The sequence below is a fragment of the Jaculus jaculus genome, chromosome 16 (assembly GCF_020740685.1).
Source record: "Jaculus jaculus isolate mJacJac1 chromosome 16, mJacJac1.mat.Y.cur, whole genome shotgun sequence".
NCBI lineage: Eukaryota > Metazoa > Chordata > Mammalia > Rodentia > Dipodidae > Jaculus > Jaculus jaculus.
In genome coordinates this window covers 43,435,401-43,451,980 of record NC_059117.1, presented here as the reverse complement: position 1 = coordinate 43,451,980, position 16,580 = coordinate 43,435,401, and the positions used below count along the sequence as shown (strand labels likewise).

At 42.6% G+C, this 16,580-nt stretch overlaps 1 protein-coding gene and 1 long non-coding RNA gene across 2 annotated transcripts in view; one reads left to right on the top strand and one right to left on the bottom strand.

Moving 5' to 3' along the window:
* The window catches only part of Gars1 (glycyl-tRNA synthetase 1), a 61,440-nt gene extending 47,284 nt beyond the window's left edge, over positions 1–14,156 (bottom strand). The window contains exon 1 of the mRNA XM_004652763.3: positions 13,924–14,156. Within this exon, the coding sequence (XP_004652820.2) occupies positions 13,924–14,148 (225 nt within the window). The 5' untranslated portion in view covers positions 14,149–14,156. The remainder of the gene's footprint in view (positions 1–13,923) is intronic.
* A 112-nt stretch (positions 14,157–14,268) lies between these two features.
* On the top strand, positions 14,269–16,196 carry LOC123455268. Its single transcript, XR_006633800.1, has 3 exons — positions 14,269–14,375; positions 15,248–15,348; positions 16,085–16,196. It is a non-coding gene; the product is annotated as an uncharacterized LOC123455268 (long non-coding RNA).
* The last annotated feature ends 384 nt before the right edge of the window (positions 16,197–16,580 follow it).

The window sequence follows — 16,580 nt, the reverse complement described above, 5'->3', positions numbered from 1 at the left end:
CACTTTAATGGCTAAGCCATCCCTACAACTCTCTCCACACCACCCCGCACATTTTTATTTCATTAAATTCTAGTTGGACTGGGCATGTGGTACTTACCAGTAGTCCCAGTACTTGGCAGGCTGAGATAGGAAGATTTCAAGTTTGAAGATCTACAAAGCAAGACCCTGTCTCAACTAGATTAAATAATCAACTTTGGTTGATATTTGGTATGAGTTTCATTAAGAAAGGAAACTAACACATTAGGTGGGTATGCTACCGTTGAGATCCATGTACCAACTCCTCCCCTTCCTTCTCTATCACATCTGAAAGAGTGCTATTACTTACTCAGGCACGCTTTATTCAGTTATCCTGACCTCTCTAGCTAAAGCAACAATGCCTGTCACCCTCGCACTTCATCTTATTTTCTCTCTTACAATACCTTAAATCACCAAATAAGTTATTACATACTTCTCTGGATAGGAATTTGGACAAATCCATTATGGCATTCAAGCATCAGTTGACTGACCGCACCTTAGCCAAGCACATGCTTTATCATTATATGGTCTTAGTTCTATCCCCCATCTCGATGGTAAGCCCCTGTCCAGGAACTAAGTCTCTAGTTGGTGTTTCTTAAGGGTGATTTAGAAGTCTTAACATTTCACACTATTTTGATTCAGTATTTACACAAGACCCCTCCTCTCCAAATGTAGCTGGGATAAAGAAAAACAGCCAGTAGGAATCCTTGGGTACCTTCATTTCTTGTCAAGTTCTCCAGTTCCGTTTGCTTTCAGGACTGGGTCAGTGAGTATTTCCTTTCTTCCCTGGCCTTTAGAGGTATGGAACTCACTGTAGGAAACCTCTGACTTCCAACTTTAACTTGGTAGCTAGCTTCTGCTTGAATATATGTGCCTAAATCTGTACCTTAAAAGACAAGAGACGACTTAGGGCAGTAAGTTTTAAATTCTTCTATATGCTTCTGGTAGCCTTGCTTGCCAGTGCCCCTTGAGAAATGCCAAGAGAAAGTACGTGGTGTAGCAGAGACCATATTTGGCACATGATGGGGAGACATTAAAGAAAACTTTCTAGGGCTGGGGAGATGACGCAGTGCTTAAATGTGCCTGCTTGCAAAGCCTGCTAGCTCAGGGTCAGTACCCCAGCCACCCATGTAAAGCCTAACAGACATTAATTTATAGTGGCAAGTAACATATGCACACAAATAATGTTTTTAAGAGAACTAACCTGTCTGTCTTTCTCTCCCTCTCCCTCTCTCTCTCCTTGCAACTAAATAAAAAAAATAAGTAAAATATTTAAAAAAGAACCAGCAATGGTTTGACAGAACCAGTGTTCCAGGAACACTCAGTTCAGAATAATACTCAACACTTTGCCCAGAACTCACTAAACACTACAGGCAGCCTTCTCAGCACTTTACATGTTCAAAACCCCTTTCCCATCTTACACATAAAGAAAAAAGTTTGGCCACTAAACGATTACATCACTCACCTGAGGTCACCAACTAATGATAGCAAAGTATAAACTATAACTTCAAAGCCTAAACTCAGAATTACTAGGCTCATTTCCACCCGTTTCATCTTCACCAACAAAGAAAGTAGCAGGGAGGAGGCAGAAGTTTAAAGAAACCCCATCTAGCATTGATTCAAAATTTATTCTGAAGAGATCAAACATAAGAATTCAGGGTATAGTAGGAGAAGAATTTCACTCCAAAAGCATAGTATTTTCAATAAAATCATGTAAGAAAATTTCTCCCAAATAGGGAAAGTGATGCCAATACAGACACAGGAAGCCTTTTGAGTGCTAAACAGACAAAATCAGAAAAGAACTTCTCACCGCCATAGTATAACTAAACTATAAAACACACAAATCAAGAAAATGTACTGGAAGCAGTTAGAGAGAAAAATCAAGTCACATACAAAGGCAAGCCCATCAGGATAACAACAAGATTATTCAACACAAACTTTAAAAGCCAGCAGGGCTTAAAATGATGTATTCCAAGTTCTGAAAGAAAACAACTGTCAACCAAGATTACTTTATCCAGAAAAACTAGCTATCCAAATTGATAAGGACATGCCACAACAAAAACAGGCTAAAGTAATGTATGACTACTAAACCAGCTCTACAAAAAATACTTGAAGAGATCCTTTATGCTGAAGAGAAAGAAAAGCACACACATAAGGAAACAGGAAAAAGTAAACCATAATCAAATATTTAATAATTAATATGAGAGTGAAGGAAAAACAGGAAGAACTACAAAATAAGAATGGCAAGAATAAATGTACACCTTTCAGTATTAAGTCTTAATATCAACAGCCTCAGTGTCCCAAACAAAAGACACAGGTTTGCAAACTGGGTTATAAAATAGGATCCTTCTATTTGTTGCCTCCAAGAAACTCACCTTTCCATAAAGGACAGACACTATTAGGGTGAAAGGATGGAAAAAAACCATTTCAAGCAAATGGGCCTAGAAAATAAGTAGGTGTTGCTATCCTAATATCAGGCAGGATAGACATCAAATCAAATTCAGTTTAAAAAGATAAAGAAGGTCACTTTATATTGATTAAAGGAATACTCCAACAGGAGGACATTACAATCCTAAACATATATGCAGTTAACATGGGTGCTCCCGATTTCATCAAACACACACTATTAGACTTAAGGTCACAGATAACACCAACCACAATTGTAGTGGGTGACTTCAAACCCCACTCTCATCAATTGACAGGTCATCCCAGCAAAAACTGAACAGAGACATCAGGATTAAATGATGTCATGGAACACATGGACCTAACACATATCTACAGAACATTTCATTCAAATGCTGTAGAATACATTCTTTTCAGTAGCACATGGAACATTCTCTAATAATAGACCATATATTAGGACACAAAGCAAATCTTAAAAAACACAGGAAAACTGAAATATAATTCCTTACACTTTATCTGATCACAATGAGATCAAACTACAAATCAACAGCAAGAAAAGCTATAGAGCATGCACAAAATCATGAAAACTAAGCAGTACACTAGTTATGGTGGTTTATTCAGGTGTCCTTCATAAACTCAGGTGTTCTGGGTGCTAGGTTCCCAGCTGATGGGGATTTAGGAATGGGCGGGCTTATGGGTATTATAGCCAGTTTCCCCTTGCCAGTGCTTGGCACACTTTCCTATTGCTATTGTCCACCTTATGTTGGCCAAGGGGTGATGTCCACCCCTGCTCATGTCGTCATTTTCCCTGGCCAGACTTGAGCTTCCCCTTCCAAAATAAACCTTTTTTTCCCACAGCTGCTCTTGGTCAGGTGATTTCTGCCAGCCACGCAAACTTGAGTGCAACACTACTAAATGGTGAATGGTTCTGCAAAGAAATCAAGAAGGAAAAGAATTCATAAAATTTATTCTGCCTTGTGACCTTGGGACTACTCAGAAGGCATCATACTGCTGGAAAGAAGTGACTAGAGTACTGAGTAACATCTTGATCACACCTTCCAAGGCTCAGGGTCTAACACGGAAGTGGTGGCGGAAAGAATGTAAGAGCCAAAGGAAGGGTAGGACTCCTTAAAACGTACTCCCTCCAGACACAAAATAGCTTGGATATCCATGACCTCATACTGCCTGACACTACCTACACAAGACCATCTTAAGAGGAGGAAAAGATGATGACATCAAAATAAAAGAGAGACTGATTGAGATGGGGAGGGGATATGATGGAGAATAGAATTTCAAAGGGAAAAATGGGGGGAGAGACAGTATTACCATGGGATTTTTATATAATCATGGAAAATGTTAATAAAATTGAGGAATAAATAAATAAATAAAATTTAAGAAACAACTTATTCAGCCTTGACAATTACTAAATTCCATCTCAGCCTTAAAAACCAATAAACTCAAGCCGGGTGTGCTGGCACATGCCTTTAATCCCATCACTTGGGAGGTAGCTGTAGGAGGATTGCCATGAGTTCAAGGCCACCCTGAGACTGCACAGTGAATTCCAGGTCAGCCTGGGCTAGAGCGAGACCCTACCTTGAACCTCCCCGCAAAAAAACAAACTTGAAGCTGGAGAGATGGTTTAGCGGTTAAGCGCTTGCCTATGAAGCCTAGAAGCCTAAGGAACACAGTTCGAGGCTTGATTCCCCAGGACCCACATCAGCCAGATGCACAAGGGGGCGCACACATCAGGAGCTCGTCTGCAGTGGCTGGAAGCGCTGGCGTGCCCATTCTCATTCTCTCTTTCTCTCTCTCTGCCTCTTTCTCTGTCTGTTGCTCTCAAATAAATAAACAAACAACTTGGTGGGCATGGTGGTGCATGCCTTTAATCTCAGCACTTGGGAGGCAGAGGTAGGAGGATAACCATGAGATTATATAGTGAGTTCCAGGTCAGCCTGAGCTAGAGTGAAACCCTACCTCAAAAAAAAAAAAAAAAAAACCAGTAGTTACTGTTGAAACTTTAAGCCCCTCCTACTTACATCATTTCAGAGTGGCCCCTAAGTCCAGACAGTGATACAGAGCCCTGATGAATCTCTGCCCAGTCCCTTCCAGCCTCTGGATCACGTTAAGTCAGTCGTTTCCACAGGCCCTGCTTGCACCAAGAGGTGTCAAGATACACACAGCTCCAACTAGTTAACCTTTCCACAGAGACAAAGCCAAGGAGAAAGGAAAGCAAGTCCTGATGGCAAAGAGCAAGCAGCAGCTAATGCTGAAAGCAGGTAAAATGAAAACTACCCTTTGGGGTCCTAGGCAGGGGACAGGGTGAAGGCCAAAGGCAGAGTGCAGTGGACAGAGACAGACATGCGGACACTGACAGAAGCCCCTTGGCTGTAAAAGAAACAAGGGCTGAAGAGTTTCTAGACCTTGCCCAAACCTGTCCTCATACACGTAAGATTCTTCTGTCTTCCTAAAGAAGGTCATAACCTAAAACTCTGCGGTCTCAGGAATCATTTTTATCATTAAAATGACTGAAGGACATAAAAGCTATTCCTGCACAGCTAGTTCCTAACTACTGATCAGGCTTGATGCCGCACACCAGCACTCAGAAGGTGAAGGAGGATCAGAAGTTCAAGGTCATCCTCAGCTACATGGTGAGTTTGAGGACAGCCTGAAATATGTAAGATACTGTCTTTAAAAAAAGAAGTTATTGCTGACTTCCGGTTAAGATGGCGGCGTAGGTACCACGCCAAAGCAGACTAGGGGGGAAAAGGCCAAAAAACCTCAGCAAAATACACACTTTTACTAAAAAGTGAGGTGTATAGGAAATTGAGGCGGCAGCGGAGAAGTAGAAGAGTTCCAGAGCATCCAGAGCCTGCACAGGCGGGAACAGCAGCTCCAGGGCGGCTCGGCCACCCGCCGCAGCCGCGGAGCGGCAGAAAGCCGCCGGATTCTCGGCTCAAGCCGCAGGACAAGCCAGGTGCGGGATTTTCCCCTCACACCGCGCTCTCCGCAACTCGGGAAACGTGAGGGGAGAGCGGCAGCGAGCAACGGAGGGAAGAGCAGACCGCGAGGTAGAAGCACACGTGGAACAGCGATACAACCAGAGCAGCCGCGGCTCCCTCCGCTCCCCCACCACCTGAACCCAGCTCCAGCGAACACAGCAGCGGCCCAGGACCCGGCCACACCAACTTGGGCTGACAGCGGGACCCAAGCAGGAGCAGAGTTCGGCAGCAACTTCAGCGGCTCCAGCACCGGTACCAGCGGCCCCAGAAGCAGCGGACCCAGGAGCGGCAGCGGCGGCAGATCCCGCAGCAGCGGCTTCGGGGTGAGCAGCTGCGGTGGACACGGCAGCGGCAGCTTCAGCAGCGGTGGTGGCTCCGGTGGTGGCAGCTACAACAGCAGCAGAGGCAGCAGCAGCGGCTCAGTTTGCCCCATAGGAAAAGCAAGTGCCCAGCTCCAGAAATCAGAACAGCAGCCCAACGACCCAGGCAACAACTTGACTGAGACCACAATCACCCAAGGTAACTGGGATTGCACCAGGGAAGGGTCTCACTTGGGCACAAGCTGACTTGGATCCCTCAACAGACCAGAAATCTAAACCTCTTTGTTGATAGAGGATCTGGTCATTATAATAACTACTCTTGCATACATACTCGGGGCTGTTTTTGATTGAATGTGTACAGTGTTTAGTTAAATTTTAGAAGCTACCAGTATTTTATTCCACTCAGCCTGCTTGAATACTCCTATAGCAGGGAAACTCAACCCCTAAGAACATCGTTGTAGATACTCTGAGAGTCTTAAGAGCCACACCTAATACCTTAAGGTCCTACCCTGAAAATATATTACATCAAATCAATTGATACAGCTAAGAATACACAGCTAGCTAGAAAATCCAAGCATTAACTTAATCCAAGATGCAAAAATATATACATTATAACACAAGAAACACTAAAAAGCAAGACGATATAAATCCACCTAAAAGTATTAATGCATCAGAAATGTCCTCCAGTGAGAAAGAGTTAGAGGAAATGCCTGAGAAAGAGTTCAAAAGAATAATTATAAATATGTTCAAAGAGGTCAAAGAACACATGAAAACAATCAAAGAAGAAATCAAAGAGGAAATCAAAGGAATCAAAGAAGAGGCAGGACACCAATTTAATGAAATAAAGAAGGCAATACAAGACATAAATAGGGAAATAGAAATAATAAAGAAAAACCAGTCAGAATTACTAGCAATGAAGAACACAGTTAATGAAATAAAAAACTCTGTAGAAAATCTCACCAGTAGGATGGATGAGGGAGAGGACAGAATATCTAAGCTAGAAGACCAGGTGGCAGACCTAATGCAGTCCAACAAAGAGAAAGACAAACTTATAGAAAAGTATGAGTGGGAATTTCAAGATATTCGGGACACTATGAAAAGATCCAATATAAGAATTCAGGGCATAGTAGAAGGAGAAGAAATCCACTCCAGAGGCATAGTAGGCATCTTCAACAAAATCATAGAGGAAAATTTTCCCCAAATTGGGAAAGAGGTGCCAATACAGATACAGGAAGCCTTTAGAACCCCAGCCAGACAAAACCCAGAAAGAAACTCTCCTCGCCACATTATACTCAAACTTCCAAACACACAAACCAAAGAAAAAATATTGAAAGCAGTTAGAGAGAAAAATCAAGTTACCTACAAAAGCAAGCCCATCAGGATTACAGCAGATTATTCAACACAAACTTTTAAAGCCAGAAGGGCTTGGAGTGATATATTCCAAGTTCTGAAAGATAACAACTGTCAACCAAGGTTACTTTATCCTGCAAAGTTATGCATCCAAATAGATGGAGAAATAAAGACATTCCATGACAAAAGCAGGTTAAAGGAGTATCTGAAGACAAAACCAGCTCTACAGAAAATACTTGATAGAATCCTCCATGCTGAACAAAAGGAAAAGCACACATATAAGGAACCTAGAAAAAACCAGCTATACTCAAATACCAGTTAACAGAAGAGAGCACAGGTAGAACAAGTAACACACACACACACACACACACAAATGGCAAACATAAATACACATCTTTCAATAATATCTCTTAATATCAACGGTCTCAATGCCCCAACGAAAAGACATAGATTTGCAGACTGGGTTAAAAAGCAGGATCCTACAATTTGTTGTCTCCAAGAAACTCACCTTTCTACAAAGGATAGACATTATCTTAGGGTGAAAGGTTGGAAGACGGTGTTTCAAGCAAATGGGCCTACAAAACAAGCAGGGGTTGCTATCCTAATATCAGACAGGGTAGACTTTAGTCCGACGTTAGTCAAGAAAGATAAGGAAGGTCACTTTATATTGATTAAGGGCACACTCCAACAGGAGGACATTACAATCCTAAACATATATGCACCTAACATGGGGGCTCCCAAATTCGTCAAACAAACACTATTAGAACTAAGGTCACAGATAACACCAAACACAGTGGTGGTGGGTGACTTTAGCACCTCACTCTCATCAATTGACAGGTCATCCAGGGAAAGAATAAACAGAGAGGCATCTGGACTAAATGAGGTCATAGAAGGAATGGACCTAGCAGATATATACAGGACATTTCATCCAAAGGCTGCAAAATATACATTCTTTTCAGCAGCACATGGAACATTCTCTAAAATAGACCATATATTAGGACACAAAGCAAATCTTAACAAATTCAGGAAAATTGAAATAATTCCTTGCATTCTATCTGACCACAATGGAATTAAACTACAAATCAGTAGCAAGAAAGGCTATAGAGCATACACAAAATCATGGAAACTAAACAATACACTACTAAATGATGAGTGGGTCAATGAAGAAATCAAAAAGGAAATCAAAAAATTTATAGAGTCAAATGATAATGAGAACACAACATACCAAAATCTCTGGGACACAATGAAGGCAGTTCTAAGAGGTAAATTTATAGCCTTAAGTGCCTATATTAAGAAATTAGAAAGGTCACAAGTAAACGACCTAATGCTTCGCCTTAAAGCCTTGGAAAAAGAAGAACAAGGCAAACCAAAAAGTAGTAGACGGGAAGAAATAATAAAGATTAGGGCAGAAATTAATGAAATAGAAACAAAAAGAACAATCCAAAGAATTAATGAAACAAAGAGTTGGTTCTTTGAAAGGATAAACAAGATTGATAAACCCTGAGCAAATCTGACCAAAAGAAAGAGAGAAGAGACACAAATTAATAAAATCAGAGATGAACAAGGTAACATCACAACAGATTCCAGAGAAATTCAAAAAATTATAGGGACATACTATAAAAGCATATACTCCACAAAGTATGAAAATCTGAAAGAAATGGATGATTTCCTTGATCTATATGACCTACCTAAATTAAATCAAAATGAGATTAATCACTTAAATAGACCTATAACAAACATGGAGATCCGAGCAGTTATCAATAATCTCCCAACTAAAAAAAGCCCAGGCCCAGATGGATTCACTGCTGAATTTTACCAGACTTTTAAGGAAGAGCTAACGCCATTGCTTCTTAAGCTTTTCCAGGAAATAGAAAAAGAAGGAATCCTACCAAACTCCTTCTATGAGGCCAGCATCACCCTGATACCAAAACCAGGCAAAGATAGAACAAAAAAAGAAAATTACAGACCAATCTCCCTCATGAACATAGATGCAAAAATTCTCAACAAAATATTGGCAAACAGAATACAAGAGTATATCAAAAAGATCATTCACCCTGACCAAGTAGGCTTTATCCCAGAGATGCAGGGATGGTTCAACATACGCAAATCTATAAATGTAATACATTACATAACTGGGTTGAAGGACAAAAATCACATGATCATCTCATTAGATGCAGAGAAAGCATTTGACAAAATCCAACATCCCTTCATGATAAAAGTCCTACAGAGACTGGTAATAGAAGGAACATATCTCAATATAATAAAGGCTATTTATGACAAGCCTACAGCCAACATATTACTAAATGGGGAAAAACTGGAAGCTTTTCCACTAAAATCAGGAACAAGACAAGGGTGTCCACTGTCTCCACTTCTATTTAATATAGTTTTGGAAGTCTTAGCCATAGCAATAAGGCAAGAGACACACATAAAAGGGATACAAATTGGAAAGGAAGAAATCAAGCTATCATTATTTGCAGATGACATGATTCTATACATAAAGGACCCTAAAGACTCTACTAGCAAGCTGTTAGAGCTGATCAAAACCTACAGCAATGTAGCAGGATACAAAATAAATACACAGAAATCAGTAGCCTTCATATATGCTAACAACAAACACACAGAGGATGAAATCAGAGAATCACTCCCATTCACAATTGCATCAAAAAAAAATAAAATACCTTGGAATAAACCTAACCAAGGAAGTAAAGAATCTATACAATGAGAACTTTAAAACACTCAAGTGAGAAATTGCAGAAGACACTAGAAAGTGGAGAAACATCCCTTGTTCCTGGCTTGGAAGAATCAATATCGTGAAAATGGCAATCTTACCTAAAGCAATCTACACATTTAATGCAATCCCTATCAAAATTCCAAAGGCTTTCTTCATGGAAACAGAAAAAACAATAAAAAAATTCATTTGGAATCACAAAAAACCTCGAATATCTAAAATAATACTGAGCAACAAAAAAGAGGCTGGTGGTATCACCATACCTGATTTTAACCTATACTACAGAGCCATAGTAACAAAAACAGCATGGTACTGGCACAAAAACAGACATGTAGATCAGTGGAACAGAATAGAGGACCCAGATGTAAGCCCAAGTAGCTATAGCCACCTGATATTCGATAAAAATGCCAAAAATACTCATTGGAGAAGAGACAGCCTCTTCAGCAAATGGTGTTTTGAAAACTGGATAAATATCTGCAGAAGGATGAAAATAGATTCTTCTCTCTCGCCATGCACAAGAATTAAGTCCGAATGGATTAAAGACCTTAACATCAGACCGGAAACTTTGAAACTGCTAGAGGAAAAAGTAGGGGTAACCCTTCAACATATTGGTCTTGGCAAAGACTTTCTGAATACAACCCCAATTGCTCAGGCAATAAAACCACAGATTAACCACTGGGACCTAATGAAATTACAAAGATTTTGCACCGCAAAGGACACAGTGAAAAAAGCAAAGAGGCAACCTACAGAATGGGAAAAAATCTTCACCAGCTATATATCTGATAGAGGATTAATATCTAGGATATACAAAGAACTCAAAAAGTTAACCAATAAGGAATCAAACAAACCAATCAAAAAATGAGCTAAGGAGCTAAATAGAGAGTTCTCAAAGGAAGAAATACGAATGGCATATAAGCACCTAAAAAAATGTTCTACGTCACTAGTCATCAGGGAAATGCAGATTAAAACTACATTGAGATTCCATCTCACTCCTGTCAGATTGGCCACCATCATGAAAACAAATGATCATAAATGTTGGTGGGGATGTGGAAAAAAAGGAACCCTTCTTCACTGCTGGTGGGAATGCAATCTGGTCCAGCCATTATGGAAAACAGTGTGGAGGTTCCTAAAACAGCTAGAGATTGATCTACCATATGACCCAGCTATAGTGCTCCTAGGCATATATCCAAAGGACTCATCTCATTTCCTTAGAAGTACATGCTCAACCATGTTTATTGCTGCTCAATTTATAATAGCTGGGAAATGGAACCAGCCTAGATGTCCCTCAACAGATGAGTGGATAATGAAGATGTGGTACATTTATACAATGGAGTTCTACTCAGCGGTAAAGAAAAATGAAGTTATGAAATTTGCAGAAAAATGGATGGACCTGGAAAGTATTATACTAAGTCAGGTAACCCAGGCCCAGAAAGCCAAGCGCCACATGTTCTCTCTCATATGGGGATCCTAGCTACAGATGACTGGGCTTCTGTGTGAGAATGAAAATACTTAGTAGCAGAGGCCAGTAAGTTGAAAAGGAGACATAAAGGGTGGAGAAAGGAAGGGAGGAGGATACTTAATAGGTTGATATTGTATATATGTAATTACAATGATTGTAATGGGGAGGTAATATGATTGAGAATGGAATTTCAAATGGGAAAGTGTGGGGGTGGGGAGGGAGGGAATTACCATGGGATATATTTTATAATCATGGAAAATGTTAATAAAAATTAAAAAAAAAAAGAAGTTATTGAGCTGGGCATAGTAGTACACACCTTTAATACCAGCACTAAGAAGGATGAGGTAGGAGGATCACCATGAGTTTGAGGCCACCTGAGACTACATAGTGAATTCCAGGTCAGTCTGGGCCAGAGACCCTACCTCAAAAAATAAATAAATAAGTTATTTCTAACTCAATTACTACAGACTGAACTTCATGTACTGTTACATTAAATCTACATGTTAAGTCATAACGTATCATAAACTCTGAACAGATCTTTAATCAGTGCCTGCTTTCTTAACACCACGTCCTGGTCATTTGAAAATTAAACAATCTTCCAAATATTAACCTATTATTATAAGATATTTTAAAACTCTTAACTTAGTAATATCTTCACTCACCAAAACACAAAGTACTGTGAAGCTGCTAAGTTAACAAATATACATTTTGTTGCAAGTTTTCAAGTTTCCAAAAGGCTTGAATTTTATTTTGGAGCACAAATGCCATTAGATTTTTTTTTAATTTTTATTTATTTATTTGAGAGAGAAGTAGTGGTACAGACAGAAATATATAGAGAATGGACACGCCAAGGGCTCCAGCTGCTGCAAACAATTTCCAGATGCATGTGCCACCTTGTCATCTGGCTTACATGGGTCCTGGGGAATTGAACCATGGTCCTTTGGCTGTGCAGGCAAGCACATTAACCACTAAGCCATTTCTCTAGCCCACCCATTAGATTTTTCTTGACGTGACAGACTTGCTCACTAACTTTCTGCAGTACTTAGGAGTTGAATCCAGGGTCTTTTACATGCTAGGCAAGTCTTCTAACACTGGGCCACATACCCAGCCCTGCTTCACTCATTTTCTGGTTTACAAATGTATACAAGACATATGCCCTAAGGAACAGTGGTTAAAACTTAAAAATCCCATTTCAAGTAAGTCTTGAACTGTAGTCTTCACAAAAGAAATCTGTAAAATGGACAGAGGTGACAGGATGTCTCCTTTCTCTGTATTTAAGAGTTTAGATGATCTTTAAATTCTTTCTAGCTGCCATTTAACTCAGCATGGATCTAATTTCTGGAAAATGAGAAAAAGAATCAAAACTAATTTACATAAATTAATCAGAAAGTATCTTGAAGAAATCAATCCAATATCAGCCACACACAGGCACATAAATGTACGCACGAGAAAGTAGTAACATGGGAGGGCTGTTCCATGACCTAAGTTTCCTTCAGTTAACTAAACCAGTGTTCTGAAGATGGCTATGTGCACTGCAGCTCCAGGCTAACGTGGCAGAGGGAGGGGTTTGGGGTGTGTTTGCTTTCCAAATTAGATGTATTCTCCCTCCGAAGGAAGGAAATTTTTTTTAAGTTGAGAATTGCCACACCTAATTTTATTTAAAGTGATGGGTGGATGGAAGAAGACAGAAACTACAATTAAAAACTGAAAACAAATAAAGAGCATAGAGAAATTCGAAATGAACGAATATTGAGTTTGGCTTAAACTGGAAGGAAGCAGAAAGCGAAGTGGCAGAATTCTGTGAATCTGCGGCTGCTCGGCTCCAATGAATTACTTGAGACAGAATTCCACTGTCCTTGTGATTGCATCAGGCGCCAGCGGGAGAACCCGTTTGGTGTTTACTTCTAGTAGGTCATGGATCCCTGGAGCCCATTGGCAAGCTCTGCTTCTACCTGCATGTGGGTGTCAGCTGAAAGAACCCTCCTCTTGCCCTCTCTCAAATCTGGTCTCCACGCAGTGCTTCAGAGCCCAGATCCACAAGCTCATGAAACCTCTCCATTACCTAAAATCAAATTTCAAGATGTTCTATACTGAGGATGCTGACTTCACCGAGCAACTCATCCCATTTGCTTCCCAGTTTACGATCTGAAAGCTCGCTCATTCCACAGCCTCTTCAGAAGTTAGAAAACATAACAATGAATTCGCATCATTATTCTTAAAAAAAAAAAAGTTCAATGCCTCCCATCAGCCACGTCTGGACTATTTTCTGAGCCAGTCACGTGGCCAAGAAAGAGCAAAAGGAAGAAACACTTTCTAAAGCATCCCAAAGATTAAGGAGCGTCCGCATGTAAGGAGCGTCCGCATGTCGGCGGCTTCCCCTGGCCACCGAGAGCCGGGCCACCGGGAAGCAGAGGGCGGCGGAGACAGGGATGCGGCTACGATGATCAAGGAGGACCAAAGGGCCGCCGATCCAGACGCTCAGGATGGACCGGACAGGACAGGGGAGGGACAGGACGGCAGGGCAGGGGCGCGGGACACGCAGCCGGCCGCGGAGGGAAGGCGAGGAGGCAGGCTGGCAGGCGGGCACAGGAGCCGCGAGGTGGACGGGCACCGGGACGCGGGGAGCCGAGCCGGGGCTGGGCGCGGTACCTGCTGGCGCACGGCTATCCTGAGAGGAGCCAGCACCTCCTCCGGCTCGGCGCCGTCCATGCTGCTCCGGGGGGCGGCGGGCGAGGAGCGCGGGGCGCGGGCGGCCGCGCTGAGAAGCCGGGGCGGCGCGAGCGAGGGCCGGGCGAGGAGCCGGGGCGGCGGCGACAGCAGCGGCAGCAGCGCGGCGCGGGCGGCTCTGAGCAGCGCGGGGCTCGGAGAGGGCATGAGCCCGCGGCCGGGGCGGTGCGCAGCGGGCGGCTACGGAAGCCGCGCGGCCCCGCCCGCAGCATGATGAAATCGCCGCGGCGCGCGCAGCCGCATTTCCGCAGCCGGCCTCGCCGCCTGGTCCGCCGCGGCAGATTCGGCACGGAACCCGGAAGCTGCGCCCCGGACACCGGGAGGGCTGCGGACAAACAGATTGCTCCAAAACGCCTCCAGACTCTGTCGAGCGGGTATTCAAGGACGCAGCTTTTGAGACTTACTGTCCCAGACGATAGTGGCCTTATGGCATGGGCTTGTCACAAGCCATCAGCGGGAGTCCCAGACGCTCAACCTGACCCACTTGAACACACTTGTCTGTGTGTGTGTGTGTATGTGTGTGTGTGTGTATATACACACATATACACACACATACATACATACACTTTTTTTGTTAATTTATGAGGGAGAGAGAGAATGGGCATGCCAGAGCCTCCAGCGACTGCAAAGGAACTCCAGACACATGCGCCACCTTGTGCATCTCGCTTTCGTGGGTTCTTTGGCTTTGCATGCGAGTGCCTTAACTGCTAAGCCATCTCTCCAGACCTGTTATTTATTTTTTACCCACTATGTTTTAAAAGAGTTTGTAAATGTCAAATTAAATAGAGATTTAGACTTCATGTTAAGCAGAGAGTGGTGGTGCACATTCGAAATTCCAAGTTGAGGCAGGAGAATGAGCTCGAGCTCAACCTGGGCTACAGAGCAAAATCTGACTCCATTTTAAAAACAATTATTGGGCTGGAGAGATGGCTTAGCGGTTAAGCACTTGCCTGTGAAGCCTAAGGACCCCGGTTCGAGGCTCGGATCCCCAGGTCCCACGTTAGCCAGATGCACAAGGGGGCGCACGCATCTGGAGTTCGTTTGCAGAGGCTGGAAGCCCTGACGCGCCCATTCTCTCTCTCTCTCCCTCTATCTGTCTTTCTCTGTGTGTCTGTCGCTCTCAAATAAATAAAAAATGAAAAAAACAAACAAACAAACAAAAAACAATTATTTTATCTATGTGTTTTGCTCAAGATCATATGTTTCTCAAACTGTTAAACGGAATTTTGGGTGCTGTTCTCCCTAGCACATTCCCATGAAGTCGGAACACATGGCACTGAAGCACGAAGGTGATGGTTCAGAAAGTCAGCTCGAGGAACAAGAGGAACTCATCACGAAGCCCTTCTGGTAGGAAATCTGACAGGGTAATTTATGTAGACAGGTGATGTATGTTCCCCTACTGGTGGCCCCCTCACAGACAGCAGGCCATAGAGCCAAGTGATGCAAGTCCGCTCCTCAGGATCTCACCCAGAACTGCTGTCCAGTGTTGCCTATTTCAGCAAAGATCGTTTTCCTTGAGCTATCCTAATCGTTGGTTAGTTATGCAAGATGCAAGGGACAGAGGATGGGGTAACTGAGCGAAGGCCCTCTTGTTGATTACCAAACTTGTTATAATAAGAGCTTATAAACTCCCAAGTCTGCTCTCCCACCTCAACACTTAATGCTTTGGAAGCTGGGGAATTAGAGCCAGAGGTTACTGTAAGGTTCAGGAGTGACCAAGACCATGGAGACCACTCAGGCAAAGATGGAAGCTTTTATTTGGGAAAAAACACGAGCTACCAGGACTGACTCTCAATAGTGGAGCACAGTCAACTTTGAGATTACAGATCGTGGGATATAGTAAATTTCTTCAGTTGGGGGAAAGTGAGGAGGGAAATAGGTAGGATGTGAGACCAGAACAGTGACCAGGTGACTTGAGAGATAAGGGGGCTGGAAACCTAGACCTGGGGCACTGTTAGGCAAGGAAGGGATGATGGCTGGGTGGTTCCTTGAGGAATGTGGATGACCCACTTCCTTATGTCCCTGTCGCCCTCCTCCTGTGACTCCATTTTTGTCCTGGCCTAACAGTTACTGCTTTCCCTAGTGTTACATCCATGGCCTGCCAAAGTAAAGAGAAAAGCTGCACTAAAAAGGAGGGAAGGGATTGTGAAACTAAAGAGAAGCTCTTCAGTTGCATTTACCACCACTTTTAAAGATCACAGGTATTCTCATCAGCATTGATAAAGATAATGTAATGTGTGGGTCACCATGGCAATCCCCGTGTTTGAGCTTGGAGATGGCTCAAGCCAGCTGAAACCACTGACCACAAGTACCCAGTGGATAACCTTCCAACATCTAAGGGCTGAAAACTCCACTCTCAATGGGTGATAAAGCCACCATCCTTTAAAAACTAATTTATTTATTTATTTATTTGAGGGGGAGAGAGAGAGAGAGGAGGAGAGAATAGGCACAGCAGGCCCTCTAGCTACTGCAAATGAACTCCAGACACATGCACCACCTTGTGCATCTGGTTTTTACGTGGGTAGTGGGAAATCAAACCTGGGTCTTTAGGCTTTGTAGGCAACCACTTTTACCACTGA